The 19,509-nt window shown below is 31.3% G+C and overlaps 1 protein-coding gene across 1 annotated transcript in view; it reads left to right on the forward strand.

Annotated features, from left to right (window-relative positions):
• Positions 1-19,509, forward strand: part of LOC149478406 (uncharacterized) — a 132,833-nt gene that overhangs the window by 103,354 nt on the left and 9,970 nt on the right. Inside the window, exons 3-4 of the mRNA XM_089709368.1 lie at positions 16,303-16,511; positions 17,886-18,021. Of these exons, the coding sequence (XP_089565494.1) occupies positions 16,303-16,511; positions 17,886-18,021 (345 nt within the window). The remainder of the gene's footprint in view (positions 1-16,302; positions 16,512-17,885; positions 18,022-19,509) is intronic.

The following is a 19,509-nucleotide window of genomic DNA, read 5'->3' on the forward strand; positions in this document are numbered from 1 at the left end:
CTATTCAGAGGATATACTGCATTTAAAACATGACAAAGTCTGGTAAGCGAACTAAACTTTGCTAGTTTAGTTCTTGCTATATCGCTGTCCGTGGCTGCCTCGCGTGTTTACGGATGAATAAAGTAATGTCCTGTCTTCGCATCCACAGCTAACTGTCCTATACTGTCATAATCTTAACACAGATTCATTCGACATAGCTCCCCACGAGCTCAGTTCTTCATTTTTGCACTCGCACAACTGTGGACAACACAAGAGCAATGCCTCCATTGGTAGCAGTCACAATCAAGGGATAACTAACCTTAGGCTAGCCATATTACGGATGTTGGAACAACCGACTATATTCAGGGCAATTTTCTTTGTTCAGTGTAACGTTTAGACTGTCGTAGCATTCCTACGGAACAAAGATGGGATCAGATCTGCATCCTTAATGCAGTTAATCGAAAGGAGATACTTTCAGACGACGATAGTATTCAAAACCCACCATATTCCTTAACATAATAATGCATAGTTAAGCTTATAATCTCTCTTGCCATTATGTCAGTTAGAGACCTGAACGACGCGATAGAGTACCGCTATTTCAGTAGTAGTAACACCTAGAAGGGTGAAGGTATTCTGGAAAGCGGAACTGAAGGCCCGGTCAGCAGCATCAGCCACCTAATAGACAGTGTTCAGTGCTGCACCACTATAATCTGCAAAATGACTCTCACGGTATGAAAATGTGGAGTACATTTTCAAAATATCAAATGATATAGTTGGAATAAAAATCCTATTTGCCTCCGTCTATCCAAAAGACATACGGAGTAGCTAGTAGCAGTTGGTTGAATTAGAATAAAGTAACTATAGTTAAAATCCTTTGTTACTGACTGGATAAATTTGGCTCTTTTCCTATCTGACGTTCATATAGCTGTTGACTGCCTAGTGTTGTGCACAAACACTATTATTATAAACTAGCGGTCCGCCCCGGCTTCGCTCGTGGTACTTACGTTTTCTCTACATAAAAACCATCCTCGTACTACAAGGAATATAAAAAGAATTATCGAAATCGGTTCAGCCGTTCTCGAGTTATGCGCTTACCAACACATTTTGCGATTCATTTTTATATAAGTATAAGAATAAGAAGATAAGTCACGTTATGTAGTCCCGAGGCTTTCGGTATATAAGTTCTGATGTAAATCATAATTATATCTTAAAACCGAATTGATTAAAAGTAACGTACTTGGCTGTAGTAATTGCAGTTTTGGGACACAGATAAGCTCCTTATCATTTTAGTCTCTTAAGTTCAGTATATTTGTTTCCAGTACAGAGTTTATGACCTATCAGTTTTAAATAAATAATTCATGCATTGTACTGAAAGTACTAGCCATGTTTAGATTATGATTGGTGGCGTTGGCTCTAAACATTAATAGATACCGCACGGTTTGGTTGGATGTTAAAAATCTGTATTATAATTAAAACCGTTTACCTGTTTTGATATTTTATTGCCTTATTCAAGGGGTGACCTTTTAAATTTATTTCTGACCCCAAAAGTAAGGACCAAGTTCTCTTCTTGTCCGCTTGTAGCAGGTTGGGTTAAAACTGTGTGAGTTGAGACAGGTGGTAATTCTATGTTAAGATGATTCAATTGTGCTTCTACAGAGTTCTAATTGAATAAATAAAGGTTTGAGTTTGAGGTATTTTTGCCTCGTCGGGATCAGCTGTTGCTTCATTTTGTAAGTAACATCTAAATGCGTAATTGAAAGTCGTTACTGGCGCTTTCGCAGATTTACGCTAAAGATAGTGAAAATTGTAGTAACTTTAACTTTTCAAGCCCAAAAGGTTAACTAAGGTACGCTTGAACCAATCTCATAAGTTCTAATACTTTTAATCATTATGATTAACTTTTTGGTTCTTATTTGATTAACTTTTCATCTGGGATTGTTAATATAAATAATATAAAAATTTGTGTGATTTATTGGTATACTATCTGCACACCTTACTCTTTCAAATAAAGAAATAAGTAATTACTTATGTACCTATTCAAATTCACATTGGCGTCCATATATTGTACACCAGGTGGGTAACAAACAGGTCTCAATAAGTAAGCTTCAAATTACGGTCAAGTGTTTAATAGCTGTGTTTTACCTGAAAATAAAACACATATTAAATACTTACCTATATTTGAAGCTTACACTTAACGTCCACCTGTTGAGGATTTCGACTCAATGAAGAAGATCAAGCGCCTGCACATTATCGTGCGCCGGCCGCGCCACCTGGTGGGAGGTGTGCCGTGTGCGAGAGAGATAGCATATATACAACGAGAAAGAGAGGGAAAATAGGCGGAAAAAGCTAGGTACCTTCTCAATAAGTAAGCTTCAAATATAGGTAAGTATTTAATATGTGTTTTATTTTCAGGTAAAACACAGCTATTAAACAAATTATTATGTTTGTAATTACAGCGAATTAACTTCAAAATACTACAAATTATAAACTGTCTAAAAAGTTTGTTAATTGAATATTGAACCGTAATCGTAATATGTTTTAAAAACTTACTTATGAAAGTTTTTTATAAATTACTTATAGCAAATTTCCTTACCTAAATTACAATTATTGATATATTAACCAATATTAAATCTATTTTCTTCTCGAACAGTCATCAATTTAACAGCTAAATATTCATCGCCCATTGTGCAATTTACGTGTATTCTATTTTATGTAATGTCTGTAATTTGGTGTGTACAATAAAGTTCTCATCCATTCATTCATTCATTCATATAAATTTAATTACAATAGATTTATAAATAATCACTCAATAAATACTTAAAAAACCCGCGTAAACACATAATTATTACAAAAATTGTATCCATCTTTAAAATATTTTCAATTCCGTCATTACACACAATTTAATACCATTGAACATAAACTTCACACCCTATTTACGCCAAGGATTCGGGTATAAAACGATACCCGACTTCAAATAATGCGTAGAGGCTTACCGCTAATGTAGGCCGTGGTCTTAATTCTATTTGGCATTAGTCACTTGTGTTGTTTAGAGCCTTTGCAAGTCTTAATAATTTTAATACGTAGATATTAACTTGTAAGCTATAAAGGGCAGAGCTATTCAAAACGAAAGGCTATAATTGTGTTTACTCTAAGTATTGTTATAAGTTTCAAATGTAAAATATTAATTCAACCTTATATTATCACCACGCAATCTTTAAAGTGAAACTTCTTTAGGCGCGTTGAGAATAAAATTTCAAAGGCAATACCGTCATGTCATGGAGTAAGGCGACGATTTTGGTATCTTTGAATCTTGCCAAAGAAGTTTCACTGACACGTGTGCTCAGCACACACGTTTTTTTTTATTCCGTAAAGGAAGTAGGTACATTACCTAGGTAATGCAACTATGTTAATAATTAAATTGCATTTCTGAAAAGTATCCCATGCAAATCATTCATCCCAGAAGATCATAACTCAAAACTTCTAAAACCAAACTCAAATAACAAGCAAATAAAATTTCAAAAATGGTCGTTTCAAAGAAAACAAGTAAATTATATAATTCACGGTCCCGCGGTCGAATCGTAAATTTTATATTCCATTCGTTTTAGAAATAAAATTCCAACTTCTTTACAACATTCATCAAGCCGTCATGAGCAAAGCTTTTGAATAATAAAAATCTTCGCGAAACTCGTGGACCAGTTTTATGTTCGTGGTTCTTGCTCAGTCTATTTTCACGCTAATGCTCAGGTACTAATATTTAACTGCTCGTACTGCGTTATAGAAATAAATACAGTTATAAGCCAGTCCTAAAGGTATAATGTTGGGTACGTATGATTGTGAGATTGTTTTTCACCAATTTGAGTGAGTTTTATAAATACGACCCTTTTAAAAATATAATTAATTTAATATAACGTTTGATATGGGGCATTCTTGCGACAGTAAAAGCGCTATAAAAAAGGATGTTGTTCTTCTTCTATGTCTATGTCTTATTTTTATGAATATAGGTATCTACCAACAGTGTACTCATATTCAAACAATCACGCAAATATTTTTCTTAAATTAGAGAGTTTCTTAAAAAGTTAATATTATTATGTTTACGTCTAATGTATCCACCTACTGAATTAATTCGAATCTATTAATAGGCTCTAGACATAATAATAATCTCTGATACTGATTTTTCTTTTTACTTGATTGTAATTTATTAATAACTCGTAGAATACTCGTTTAATTTCTACTACAGAGAAACTCCAAATGTAAGATTTAAATAATGTAATTTGTTAACTAATGACTGACCCTGGAATTAAATTCAGATTTTCAGTTGTAGTTTTACACCTAACGTGTAAGTATGTCAATCAATATCATAAGATATTTTTTTTTACCGAATCCAAGCTGAAAAATCGAGTATTTCTATAGCATTTATTTTATTTTGATGCCGTAAAGTTACCTATATTGCCGTAAAGTTTCATCCAAATCCGTCGATCCGTAGATCGTCATAGTTTTGTCGTAAAAGAGTCACAAACATACATCCATCCTCACAAACTTTTACTTTACAATATTAAGAAGTATGAATAAACAACTTCATCTTATAAAGTCGCGTATATTTCCCAACAAAGTGAACAACGGTATTTACTAAATATTCACACGTCTTATAAATTGTAACTTTATACGACATTATCGGGAACTTAAGTGATTAAGTATTGTTGGAACTTCGTACAATAGATGAGTTTTACGGTCGCATATTTTATACGGCTAATGCGATATCAAATTTATAGTCTATGTGACGTACATTGTTAAAAATTGATGGGATATTCATTTTTGAGTTGACAAATTGACTAAACCACAGAATACATAAAAGTAGCTCTAGTACATAGTAGATAGAATATCCTTATATCAACCAGGCAGTTATATTTTTTAACACTTATAGAATATTATATGGATAATATATTGTTTTAAGGAATTTAATTAAGAACCTCATAATATTATGTATTATACAATCTGTAATCCATTCAAAAAATACCATATCATTTATTCATACTTATACTTTAAAGGACGTACCTACATACGTGAATATATCTTCTTCTTATATATAAAATTCTCGTGTCACAATGTTAGTCTGCATACTCCTCCGAAACGGGTGGACCGATTCTCATGAAATTTTCTGTGCATATCGGGTAAGTCTGAGAATCGGCCAATATCTATTTTTCATATGTACCACGGGCGAAGCCGGGGCGGACCGCTAGTTTGAATATAAACACGTACAAGTATATCCTTATCAAACTACACTAAAATTACTAGAAGTCCTATATCTTCATTGTTATAACTTTTGTTCTATTTTAATTATATTTTATTTAAAACATTATTCTATCAGCCAATTAGTAGATTCGATCAATTTTGTATCTATTCATTTCAAACATGAAAAATATTTCCAATATGTTTCATATTAGAATAAAATTACATTCCTCACTCGAGAATATAATATATTTACTTGTAGAAAGTTAATTCGTTATTTTTATATAAGTGAGTGATGTGAGAAGACAAATTATAGCTTCAGGGAATATATAAGCCAAGGACTGAATTCTCGAAGTCAAATTATGTTTTTTATTTAGTTATTTTTCTTATTCGTCAACAATAATCGAGTGATCCGTAATAAGGTTTTTTTCTGAAACTGTTTTTGTTTTAAGATACTTCAAATTATCTATTCAATTTATATATTCTACTAGCGGGCCGCCCCGGTTTCGCCCGTGGTACATGTTACGTTTTCTTTCCATAAGAACCATGCTCGTATTTCAAGGAATATTATAAAAAAAAATTAACGAAATCGATTTAGCTATTCTCGAGTTTTGCACTCACCAACACATTTGGAGATTCATTTTTATTATATAGAAGATTATCTCTCTTTGTAGAGTGTAATATAAATGCTATATTCTGCAAGTTATATACCCATAATCTTAATCTTAATATCTTAATACTATTATAAAGGCGAAAGTTTGTATGGATGTATGGATGTATGGATGTATGGATGTATGGATGTTTGTTACTCTTTGACGTAAAAACTACTAAACCGATTACAATGAAATTTAGCACACATATAGAGGGTAACTTGGATTAACACATAGGATAGGTTTTATCCCGGAAATCCCACGGGAACGGGAACTATGCGGGTTTTCCTTAGAAAACGCGGGCGAAGCCGCGGGCGGAAATCTAGTATTCAATATTTTTATAAATGGTTAAACAATGTATGTAGTATGTTATAATGTAATTAGGACAGAAACCATAGTAGGCTTGCATAGGCTATGCTTAAGCGTCGTCTCATACCCTTCTAAGGAATATAATATAATTTTCTAGTTACAGTATATTATAAGTATGTAAAAAATTGTTAGACTAAAGCAAAACACCATTTATTTGTTAATAACTTAATAATAAATGGTGTTAATACTTACTAAGAATTGTAGAGCTACCATCAGTTAATCATTTAACATCGAACTACCTCGTCAAAATATTGTATAAATCATCTTAAATAGACTTTGTACGTCACTTCACATGTTTTTAATATAAATTGAACATGAAAAAGATGATGAAAAAGAGAAACAATGATATTAATCATCCGAGTACAAAATATATAATTAATCTAATAAAAATCTATACTATCCAACATTAAAAATCACACACCTTCTGTAAAAAAAATAGCTTTAACCCGACCAAAATACATTACCAATGCAATCAACCAACAAAAATTACTACATACACTTTAAACTATAACCCGACCAAAATACGAGGTACCCTACTTCTCTCAAAAGCCATCCACAAAGGAATAACATTTTAAACCCCCGTATTCACGTCAAGTGAAACAGCTATTTGTTTTATGGAGATCATGACAGTTTACAACATGATTAATGACTGTCACCCTCAACTTTTCAGGCCGGATCAGTTTTTAATACTTCTTCGGATTTAACACACTTTCGTTTTGGACCATTTATTAACCGACTTCAAAAAAAAGGAGGAGGTTATCAATTCGGCCGGTATGTTTTTTTTTTTTTTTTTTTTTATGTATGTACACCGATTACTCCGTGGTTTCTGAACCGATTTACGTGATTCTTTTTTTGTTCGATGCGGGATGGTGTCGAATTGGTCCCATAAAAATTTTATTCAGATAGGCCCAGTAGTTTTTATTTTATGAGCATTTTTGTAAATGTTGCAAGTGCAAGTTTGAAGTCGGTTGTTTTTAACGCAGTTATTGACTTGTAATTCGCAGTTTATGGTATCGCGGTATATTATCAGAGATTTATTATACTGAAGTTATTATAGCTTAATGTTTTGTATTATGTTCTTTGTTTCAAGTATGTATTGTTATTTTGACAGGGTAATATAAAATCTGACTGGATTGCAGGAAGGTATAAAATATAGCACAGGAGTACATTAGAGCAGTACGTAAGGAAAACATAATAAAATGAATATGTTCTTCACTGCATGTCTTGGAGTCAAAAATTTTTAAAAACTTTGTGTCCATCAGCCTGTGAATATTGTTTTTATTTAAGTTATAAAACATGGTCAAATTATTATATGGTAGCCACCAATGTAATAATATTTTGTAATTTTCTACGAACTCACTTTTGCATATAGATTGTAACTTTATAATGTACTTAAAGCTATAAATTAACTTATTATAAACTTTCGGAAACGCTAATATTATATAATACTAGCGGCCCGCCCCGGCTTCGCCCGTGGTACATATGAAAAATACATGTTGGCCGATTCTCAGACTTACCCGATATGCACAGAAAATTTCATGAGAATCGGTCCACCCGTTTCGGAGGAGTATGCAGACTAACATTGTGACACGAGAATTTTATATATAAGATTTATTTAATTAATTTATAAGAATCAAAGAATATTTTAAAAGTGAAACTGAACCTCTACACTGACCAAAAAGAAATAAAACATAAAAGTAAATATTTATTTCATTCCACATCACGGGTTTTGGTTAAAAATTTCTAACAAAACGAACCTGAAATGGGCAAGTCGATAAAGTGGCGGGAAAAACCGTTTTTAGCCGGCTAACGAAGTTAAGCATTTTTCTATTTTCCTTTAAACACACAATACCCTCTGAATCTTTGTGGATAAAGACTATAGTATTTATTTCGAATGAGCCAAATAAATAAGTAGCATATTGTCTTTCCATTCATCTAATGAACTTGTTTGCGTAGGTCAAAAAATTGTAACGATATAATAATCCATATATAATATTATAAATGCGAAAGTAACTCTGTCTGTCTGTCTGTTACTCAATCACGCCTAAACTACTGAACCAATTTGCATGAAATTTGGTATGGAGATATTTTGATACCCGAGAAAGGACATAGGCTACCTTTTATTGCGAAATATGTACCACGGGCGAAGCCGGGGCGGACCTCTAGTAAATAATAAATGCGAAATTATAACTTTTGAATGTACAAAATATCTATCTAAGTATATTTTTCTTAAATGATTCTTTCTACGATCCTATCAATAAACACATGAAAGTCACCATATCGGTTTTTTGTGACAGAAGTTAAAAGACTAATAAAATATAGTAGGTAGATAAGGCTCGAGTTCGTTAAACCGGGATATAAACAAAGCCTATATGTAATAATGTCGCCTTAAATACATAGGTGGTAGAATTTTTAATCCAGACCAGTTACTATTACGTTTATACATAACAATCATTCAAAAACAAATAATTTTATTCGGTATTATAAAGATTGATTGAAAACAAAACGTTCCTTATTAACCTTTTGGTAATACATTTAATAAGCATATAATATTTCTTCCGTCACGAAGGAAGTTTGTTTCTCTACAAAGTTGTGACAATATTTTTATGCGAATCGTTAATTATACGCTCTGCAGGAAACGCCTGTCGCTTTAACGAAATTTATTGTTACACACTGCGGCTTTTGCTGTTATTACGTGTAATTTTTATGTAAGGATATATAGTACTTGTGTGAGTGTCATGAAATGGACTCATTTGTTAGGCGTAAGTGATGGCGGTTAAACAATGTTATTTAATCGATTAAAACATATTTAGGTAATCTACCATGTTCATATTATTTGCATATGTCTTAAAAGGGAATAACTTTTTTATATGTTCATCAAGCCTTGCGCATCATTTAGATATCATTTATAGCTTAGATACCAACACTCAATTTTGTATGGTAAAAAATAGAGATGGCTGGTGTAAGATAAACGTTATTGTATTCTAAAACAGAAGCCTAACATTTTTAAAGCCTATTATTGAGCAATATTATAACATCATCCCCAAAAATCAAAACCTTTTTATGTATATTCTCAACTAGGTTTCCGCCCGCGGCTTCGCCCGCGCAGTCAAAGAAAAACCCGCATAGTTCTCGTTCCCGTGGGATTTCCGGGTTTGCCTCCTTTTCCCGGGATAAAAAGTAGCCTATGTCCTTTCTCGGGTATCAAAATATCTCTATACCAAATTTCATGAAAATTGGTTCAGTAGTTTAGGCGTGATTGAGTAACAGACAGACAGACAGAGTTACTTTCGCATTTATAATATTAGTATGGATTAACACATACAAAAACAGTATACACCATAACCACAAACAAGTCACACATTAGATACATCGATTAAAAATAAAACCAAACCAGATTCAATCTAACGCTACTTGACAATTCAACAATCCAAAACTATTCAGATAAAATTACTAGGATCGCACTGTAAGCGCCGCATGTTGAAAATCAATTTGAAAATATCAGTAAAACTCGTTGGACTGTTTAAATAATCTAACAATGGGACTGCGTCGAAATATTTCGCTGTACGAAAATAATAACTTGTATTTTTAATATCAGTTCGGTTTATTTCGCTTTGAGTTTGGATTTGTTGTTGTGAAACAAATTTGTGGGAAACTAAAACATAACGGTAAAGGAAATTGTAAAGCTTTTTGTAGTCTTCAATTTTTTAAAGGAGATTTCATATTAGTAGATATTATATTTTTATGGTTATGTCGATGTATAAGCTCCTTAGTTTATCAATTGACTAAAATAAATCTATATCCTATACAATTTTGTTCCTGAAAACTGGCTAAATATTCATTGATAAGGTATCATGTCATCTTCACTTAAATATAGACGTAACGTTTATAGAAAGGTTTTCATTATTCAAATTAATTATCAAGGTAATATTATTGTTTTTTTTTCTTTTGACTCACAATTTCAAATACAGATATAATTATATAGTTGCTATGTTCATTTTCATTCATGAAAAAAGAGTTTTATTTATGGAATACAATAATTCAGACTCATTTTAGTAATCTTATTTAACAACACTGATATATTTAATTCCTACCAGTTACTTTGATATCGATAGGTAAAATTAAACCTTCCAGATTTTGACTCACAATTTCAAATACAGATATTATATAGTTGCGATGTTCATGTTCATTCATGAAAAAAGAGTTTTATTCATGGAATACAATTTAGACTCATTTTAGTAACCTTATTTAACAACACTGATATATTTAATTCCTACCAGTTACTTAGACATCGAAAGGTGAGTATAATATAAATGGCTTCGCAATAAACAAGCTCTCATGTTATTTTTCCTGTAAGTTATCTGTTTCCGAACCAATGAATATAACAGTAATGCTGATGAAATTATATTGCATAACTAGGACCATGTATTTCATAGTTTTTGTTATTGTTAGTTGTAGCAAAATAATCGTAATAAATGAATGAAATAAATTTGATGAATTAATTTCATGAAATGAATTAGTATGTAATTTGCTTTTTATCAAAAGTTCTATCATATTATAAGATATAGGTAAATTACGTGTCACCAAAATAAATAAAATACTTAGTTAAATTTTGCATTGGCAGTTTTATCAACCTTGAAAAATAGGATAGTTTGTAGTATTTCAATTGCGATAAATAATACGACCGGACAGAGCCGGGGCGAGCAGTTAGTATAATAAAGAAAATATATTATTTTATATCAATATTTCTTAAATATTACCTTGCTATTTTTATACGTTTCTTACTTTATATATTCCTTAAGAAATAGTTTTACGCCCATTATTATGATTATCCTCATTGAAGAGATTGTGATATACTTTTTTGATATCGAGAATTGAGAGCACATTTTGCTTCATTATGTTTATAAATAAATCTTATTACCTATATTTTCATATTTATTCTATATGATTTATTTCTTACAAGCTTATGATATTTATTCAAATATAACTAACAATGTTTCTTATCGTCCTAAACTTTTAACTTACAACTAAAGATAGAGCTAAATTGTTTACACTAGAGTAATTGTTTTCTCTATAATTATTAATTAAACCTTTACGTGTTATAACACGTTAATATTAGGCTTAAAACAGTTTATGAAAAAATAACCTTTCACGTATTACAAAACGAAAACAAGTAACCAAAATGGCTTAAAGTTATTTCTTTATCCCTCCTAAATGCTTAGAAATTAAAGATTTTAATGAATTTTAAACGCGATTTATTCATTATATTAATAATAATATATTATCCCGATGTTTCGTTTCGTTAAAATATTTTATTTCTAAATGATATACTCGCGAAAAACAAATACAAGAACTTACTAATGCTGTTAATATACCAACACAAAAACCAAATGTGTAACTTGTATGCAATATGCCACCAAAACTATCGACATTCCTAAAACATCGATATTCCATCCCTATAATCCCTATGTGTTATCTCCAAACGAGTAAACAAAACAATCTTTTGGCAGTAAAGTTAGTATCGACATAAAAGTTGCATCGGAATCACGTATACGAAACGGCTGAGCTTTGCCAAAACATCCCGTTTAGATATAGTTTATAGACGTGCTTTTTGTTTGAGAAGAGGATATAATATTTTATCAGTTATCACTACTGATTATACTGGAAGTTAAGAATAAAGAAAATTGCTGAATATTTTGACCTTTATAGGTATATTGTGCAGGTAATAATCTTGCACAATCATTAATACACGCTTGTGGCTAAATAGATTTGCTTTCTATAATTTAATTAAATTATTTGAATTTTTTTTCAGATTGAACTTTTTAACAGATACATGTTTTAGTTCTAGTTTTACCTTCTAGAATTAGTATTATTATCTCAACTTGTATAATACAATAACATAAAACGAGTGTGAATAGTACGAGTTTGTATTTAGTATGATTAATACACAGTCAGACACTTATGTACATCAAATACATTAAAACTTAAAAATTCTTATTCGTTTTATTATTAACAACTAGCGGTCCGCCCCGGCTTCGCCTGTGGTACATGTTTAAGTTTTCTCTACATAAGAACCATCCTCGTACTTCCAGGAATATAATAAAAAAAGAATTATCAAAATCGGTTCAGCCGTTCTCGAGTTATGCGCTTACCAACACATTTTGCGATTCATTTTTATATATGAGACTAGCGGTCCGCCCCGGCTTCGCCCGTGGTACATGTTTACGTTTTCTCTACATAAGAACCATCCTCGTACTTCAAGGAATATAATAAAAAAAGAATTATCGAAATCGGTTCAGCCGTTCTCGAGTTATGCTATTATATATATAGTGATATCTTTATATATATAAAAATGAATACCAACACATTTTGCGATTCATTTTTATATATATAAAGATATCACTTCATATCTAATTCTACCACTTCCTCTTTTGAAAACAAAGCTGTAAACGATATTTTAAATAAAACCTCACCATTTGAAAAACGATTACCATTTCTGAACGATATTCTAACGTTACTAATACATTTATTCATGTAACAAATCCGTAAACATTGTATCGATTACCACTAAAGTACCAAAGTACCGTGAGCGTGCATAAACTATCCGTCCATAGAATAATAACATTGTCCGTAGTGTAGGTAAATCCATACAGGCCCGTATTGATAGGAAAAGGTCTTAGGGCGAAATCGAAGGCGATATCTTCAGAATACAGTAGTTGTAAGGGTAAAGAGTCGGCTGCGAACGTGACATGTAATAGGTTGTTTGTCGAATTACTACTTGCGATTTGTATTATGATATATTGAGACGCTATTAGAATAACCAATAATTCATTTATTTCATGGTCTATTTTGTGTCAGTATTTTAGTACCTAATAAAAAATGTTAATATCTTAAAATCTTTATACATTGCTATAACTGACTTAAATATAATATTAAGCATCATTAAAAATAGGTAGGTATTTTTTAGTATTAATTCTTTACCTGTTTCTGCAAATTGTATATTATTAAAAAATGGCGCCCTAATCCGTCCCTGTAAATAATATAACTCTTTTAAAAACAAACCATAAATTTGGAGATTTAAAATGCTTTTATCTGTGTTTGCGACGAATCGCGCCGTGTTGAATAAAATTCGTTGCGAACTCATAGTTTGCGTAAGTAAATGTCCACTAAAATTGTACGGGTTTCGATCTGTGTTTTATATCTATATTTATTTTTCTATAGAATAAGTTCAAATATTTTCACATTTCACAATAGACGCATTTTTATATACTTTTATATATAAAAATGAATCGCAAAATGTGTTGGTAAGCGCATAACTCGAGAACGGCTGAACCGATTTCGATAATTCTTTTTTTATTATATTCCTTGAAGTACGAGGATGGTTCTTATGTAGAGAAAACGTAAACATATACCACGGGCGAAGCCGGGGCGGACCGCTAGTAAAAAATACAACAACATATTTGGCGATTCATTTTTTTTTACATTAATCATTATAACGTTATTTCATCGCGATGTTGATGAGAGTTATAATAATTAATTACAATAAAATAATACTCAATACTTTATAAAGTATTTATATGGCATGGATACAATATAAGAATTCAGCAATATTTTACGGGAATGAACCCAAAATGTTTCTCAGAATTTCGACAAAGCGGCGTAAACAAAGTTTTTGGAATATTTCAAAATAAAATGCTGTAGTTATGCAAAATAATATGAAAACAATATCTTTTGAAGAGTAACTGGAATATTTAAATAATAAAAATATTTAATGTCTATAAAATGCTGTTGTCAGCGTCATTGGCAAGGATTTTTTGTAATATAAAAAAAGACGTGTGGCACTCGGGGACTGCCGCGGTAAAGCTATTGCATGCTATGCCTTCAAGCCACACCTCCGTGCCCGTCCCCGTGGGGAGCGTGAGGTTTTTTCGTTACGGAATTTCTGGATTCGGTCCCCGCGCTCAAGGCCCGCGATAGAAACTATGCAATAGCTTAATTACTTGTATAAAAATTTAGTACGTATCGATTTCATTCCGAGACTAAATTGTACGATGTCCATGTCCAATTATTATTATTACCAAAGTTATTTATTAGCATAGATCTTTATGTGTACCTACTTTATGCGTTTATGATATATTTATTTTCAATATTATAACGATTTTGTCAACTATTTTAAGATATTCCACAAAAATCTCATGACGTCACTTATTAAAACTACCAGATAACACATTTATTAAAATATTTTATAAATGCAAAATTTACCTTTCATGTTATGAACGAAAATATGTGTATCGTTATCCGATACGCTTCTATAAATCTGAATAAAATATTAAATAAGTCGCGAACATAAACAGTAATTTGTGTAAAACCTGTGAAACTGTTCTCGTTGGCATATTAATTAATGTCTAGGGAATTATTGGTATTAATGCGATAAAAATGTGGGTTGCCCGATGTAAACGTGTTGTATGAAGACAAATGGGTGTATGGAAATAAGATTATCAGTGTTCGACGATTGGGATTTTGTTCAAACTTGTATTGCGCTTTTATAATAATCTACCAATAAATCTATACTAATATCATAAGGCTGAAGAGTATGTATGTTTGCTTGAACGCGCTAATCTCAGGAATCTCCCTTTCTGTTAATATTATATGATTGTAAATTTTTTAATGGTACATAAAATTGTTAAATAAATAAATAAATAAACTACTGGTCCGATTTGAAAAATTCTTTCGGTGTTACATATCGAATCGTTTACTCAATGAAGCTCATCTAATGATTAAGGATGAAAATAACAGATCTAATTAGATATTGTAACGTGGGTATTACATGTGTATTATATGCTTTGTAAATTAACAGATTGTTCACACTTTTATTATTATTATAATAATAAGTTAAAGAGAGGATGACAAAATTGTAATAATAATTTCTTTAAATGATATATTTTCGGAGAAAGTGTAAGTATAAAAAAATGTTGTGTGGTTTTATGAAACCACGGTAAAAGTGAAACTGTTCGAACGGTTCCGAACACTGCTTTGTGTAGCGCATGTCGCGCGGTCGGCTGCCGAGTAGATAGGTACCTACTCGGCAACCGCGATACGTACGCGACATGCGCTACACAGACCAAAAAGTTTGATACGATGTAATAAAAGTTTCACTTTAAAAATACAACGGATAAATATTCGGTTCAAAAATATACCAAGTGGTTATTATTATTAAATTCAAAGCTTCAAATAAAACCCAAGGAAATACGTTCACAGTAGACCATCAAGGAATAAGCAAATTCCTGTCCCCGTTATTAGGTGATAAAAAATGCGAAAGTTTTAACATGCCTCCTGAAGTACCAGGCAATAATAACTCAAAAGAGTATTAAGAGCAAGATTTGAGGAGCTGCGATAACCTCCCTGTCGTTTACCGTTACGAGCTAACTTCTAACGAGACTCATAAACTCTGTATTTACTCCACCTTCAGTACTGCGAATCGTAAAATGTTACAAGTTTCGAAATTGTTAAATTTTTAAACGAATATCACCTTTGCTTTGGCGGTTTAAAGGCTAGAATCGCGTGAAATTTCTTCTGTTATAATAGAGTAGTTTGTACTGATTATTTACAACATTTTAAATGTTTTATAGCTTTGTGTTGCGTTAAAGTCAAAAGTTCTATGAAATTTTATCATTGCACATAACGTTTACTTCACTACTACTTTCATCAGAAAGAAATAGGTTTTCCTACTACTATATTTATTACACATTACCACACCACACCACAAGTCAAATTAATTAAATAAAATCTCGCCTGTTTTGTGGTACCATTATATTAAAATGTAGCTTGTAAGATAAAGGTTAAAATTTGTTATGCTCTATCATAATAGAGCATAACAAAAATTCAAAAATTACGATTTTATTTCTTACCTTTACGAAATTGTAACCCTTAGAAATCAACCAATAAAATGAATGTAACTTTTTTATACATTCATACTATGTACTGTACGTATGGTATATAAAAAATTCTATTTCCATTTAATATGAAACCATATAACCCGTGACAATAAAAAACTAAATAAAATTTTCCCTTATTGCAGGTACGGTCAGCACGCTAAAATTTCTCCAAATCCACGTGCCCAAGGCGGTATTAACCGGCCAAAACGCGGAGCTAATGTGCACGTATGAACTGGAAGGTGCACAACTGTACTCTATACGGTGGTACCGTAACATGATTGAGTTTTATAGATATGTGCCTAAGGAATCGCCTGCTACTAAAGTGTTCCCCGTAGCTGAGATTAAGGTTGATGTAAGTATAGAAATAGTATTTACTTATAGTATTATTAATTAACCGGCCAAACGTGGAGCTAATGTGAACACATTAACTGGAAGGTGCACAGATATGCTCTAAGTGTAGTAGTATAATATTCAAATTATTAATAATCCTGATAATGTTATAAATACAAAAATTTATAAGTATACGTTGATGTACGTTTGATAGGCTTTCACGAAAAACTGCTCGACGGATTTAGATGAAACTTTACTGTAAAATAGATAAGTGTAATTAAATGAACTCTGTCCGTTTTAAGTAGATCAAATTCAATGATATGAACATACAGATGAAGCTAATAAAACTGTGTTAAAAATATTTTTATAAGTAAATTTAGCTGTATTTTGTTCTTGTTTACTCATTGTTATTCTAATACGGGATTAACGCGTCGAAAATTCTGAAGTATTTTAATACGTTGTAATTGGCGTAATACAAGGGTAATGCCTTAATTGAGTTGAAAATACCGCTAATTTAATCCTATTATAACAAAAATAACCAAATTAAACGTGTTTAATAGATTTTCTCGTCTCCCTTTAATTACATTCTGTATTTTTTTTTAATTAAACGTTAATTTATTCATGTTATTTCTAAGTAAATTTTTGAATACTTGAATACTATACATTTTCTCCGTCTTTTGTATCAAGTACTTTTTGACCCTAAATCGCCTGCATATCTTAAGAATAACTTTGAATTCCTCCAGAATGAAACTTATACTCTACGGTCGAAAGAAAGACTCACACTGCGTGTGGCTACTCGAAAAACTGAATTCCTAAGTTATTCATTTGCTTCAACTCTTTACCTGTGGATATAAGACGTGCACAATCTTTAACTTCTTATAAACGTCTAATACATAAATATTATTTAGATCTGGAATATGGCTCCGAGTAGTGACCTTAATACTTTAAGTAATATTAATAACTATTTTTTTTATATGTGTATGTTTATCATTTAGTAGGTATATATTATTAATTATTAAGTAATATGTATGTTTGTAAAATATTGTTTAGTTTTTTTTTTTTAATAAATTTTGATGCCTCCCTTTATACAGCAAACACTTGTCCTTTGCCTGAGGGGTCGCCTGGTAGAGATCACTCTGAAGTGATAAGGCCGCCCCGTTACACATATTAAAGCTGTAACTTTGTGATTTATTATTTACTTTTATATTTTATAAAATAATGTGTGTAATGAAGTGTCAAATAAATAAATAAATAAATAAATACTAGTCATAACAGGAAATATATTTAATCTAAAGTTTATTTACATAGAGCAATACAGAAACAGACAAACAATGAATTTATTAATAATTATAAACCACATTTTAAACTCGTTAAAAGTCACTCCTTTGTTTCACAGGTAGCAAGGTCGGATCAGAATCGAGTGGTGCTAACAGAAGTAGATAGAACATTAACCGGGGAATACCAGTGTGAAGTGTCTGCAGATGCACCACTCTTCCACACTGACATCAAAGCGGCGGAGATGGTGGTTGTTGGTATGTATTTACTTTAAGGCACAATACAATAGAGTACAATACAGTACAACAACACAACGCTACGCAATGCTGCGCAACGCTACGTAAAGCTACGCAGTAGAAGCGTGCTGGGCACATAACCTATTATGTATTAAGCGCGTCACACACGGTGAAGATACTATAATATGTTATCTTAAGATACTGTAATATTTTATATTACAGTATCTTAAGGTATCCGGTATCAGCGTTCTGACCATCATTTTTCTTTTTGTCATTGCGTACTAAGACCCCTGTAGAACCGCCATCCTGTTACAAATGACCCACAAAATTTCGGGTCATTATATAAAATATTACAGTATCTTAAGATAAAATATTATAGTATCTTCACCGTGTGTGACGCGCTTTAAACAAGCGAGTTTCAGACATGAACAAACTTTTTTATTTCAAACCGTATAGTGCATACATTTGGTAAGAAGGCGCTACTAGTTTAGTATCTTTTAGTATCGTTTTAGTATTTTTAACTCTATTATTTTGAAACTTTTTCAATAAAGATTTTTCTATTTCTATTTCTATCTATGGTATTGTCGATACAAAAACAACAGCAACGCATCGCAACGCTACGCAACACAACACAACACAACACCAAACACAAATGCACAACGTAGTGGTTACAAAGCGATCTCTACGAAGCCAATATGTGGCCAAATAGGATTGTTATTCATTATTAAGAATTAAGAATTGTCAGATAGAATAGTGGTAGTTCAATGGTTAAAGCCTACAATTTCAATAAAAAGTTCACGGATATAACGCTAATATATATATAACGCTATAAATAACAACTTCAAGTACAATAATCGTTTACTGATCGTATCTATACATAAAAGATTAATTGAAAACACTACATCTAATCAGCTTTCTGAAATGTATTTTTAATCTGTTACGGGCTGAAAAATGTAAGAAAATCAACTGTGTTTACATGAATAATTAAACCGCTTTGCAAGCGTTCCAAATGACTTGTGCATACTAAATTGTACGTTGTTTTGATTTAATAGCTTCCGTGTTTTCAATGTTTATAATATTCTGATTTGAACGGGAATTCGTTTATTTTGCTTATGTTTAATGAGATGAGGGGTTATCAAGTACACTACACATTTAATCATTTTGTTAAGAGCGTACTTGAATTAAATAATTTATTTTTGTTGACAATCAGACATTTACTTATATAATTAATGAAATAAAATGTTATTTTTGTTTAATTGTTAATGGTAATTATTTTTCATAAATTAATAATTATCGTTGAGGTCAAATTATTAATATAATAATGTGTATATTCCTCTTATATGTACGAAAAATATACTTATAAAATATAAACGCAATTTTTAAGGTAGATAATATAAATAAAATGTGTAAATAGGATTGTTTTTGCCGTAGACGACAGATAAAAAAATCTGGGTGTAGATACCCAGATTTTTTAATGTAGACTGAAAAATGTCCACTTATAAAGAGTTT

Source organism: Colias philodice, chromosome 22 (assembly GCF_061535455.1).
Source record: "Colias philodice isolate Cphi_HAF_F1 chromosome 22, ilColPhil1 Martin Lab GWU primary, whole genome shotgun sequence".
In the NCBI taxonomy this organism is placed as follows: Eukaryota; Metazoa; Arthropoda; class Insecta; order Lepidoptera; family Pieridae; genus Colias; species Colias philodice.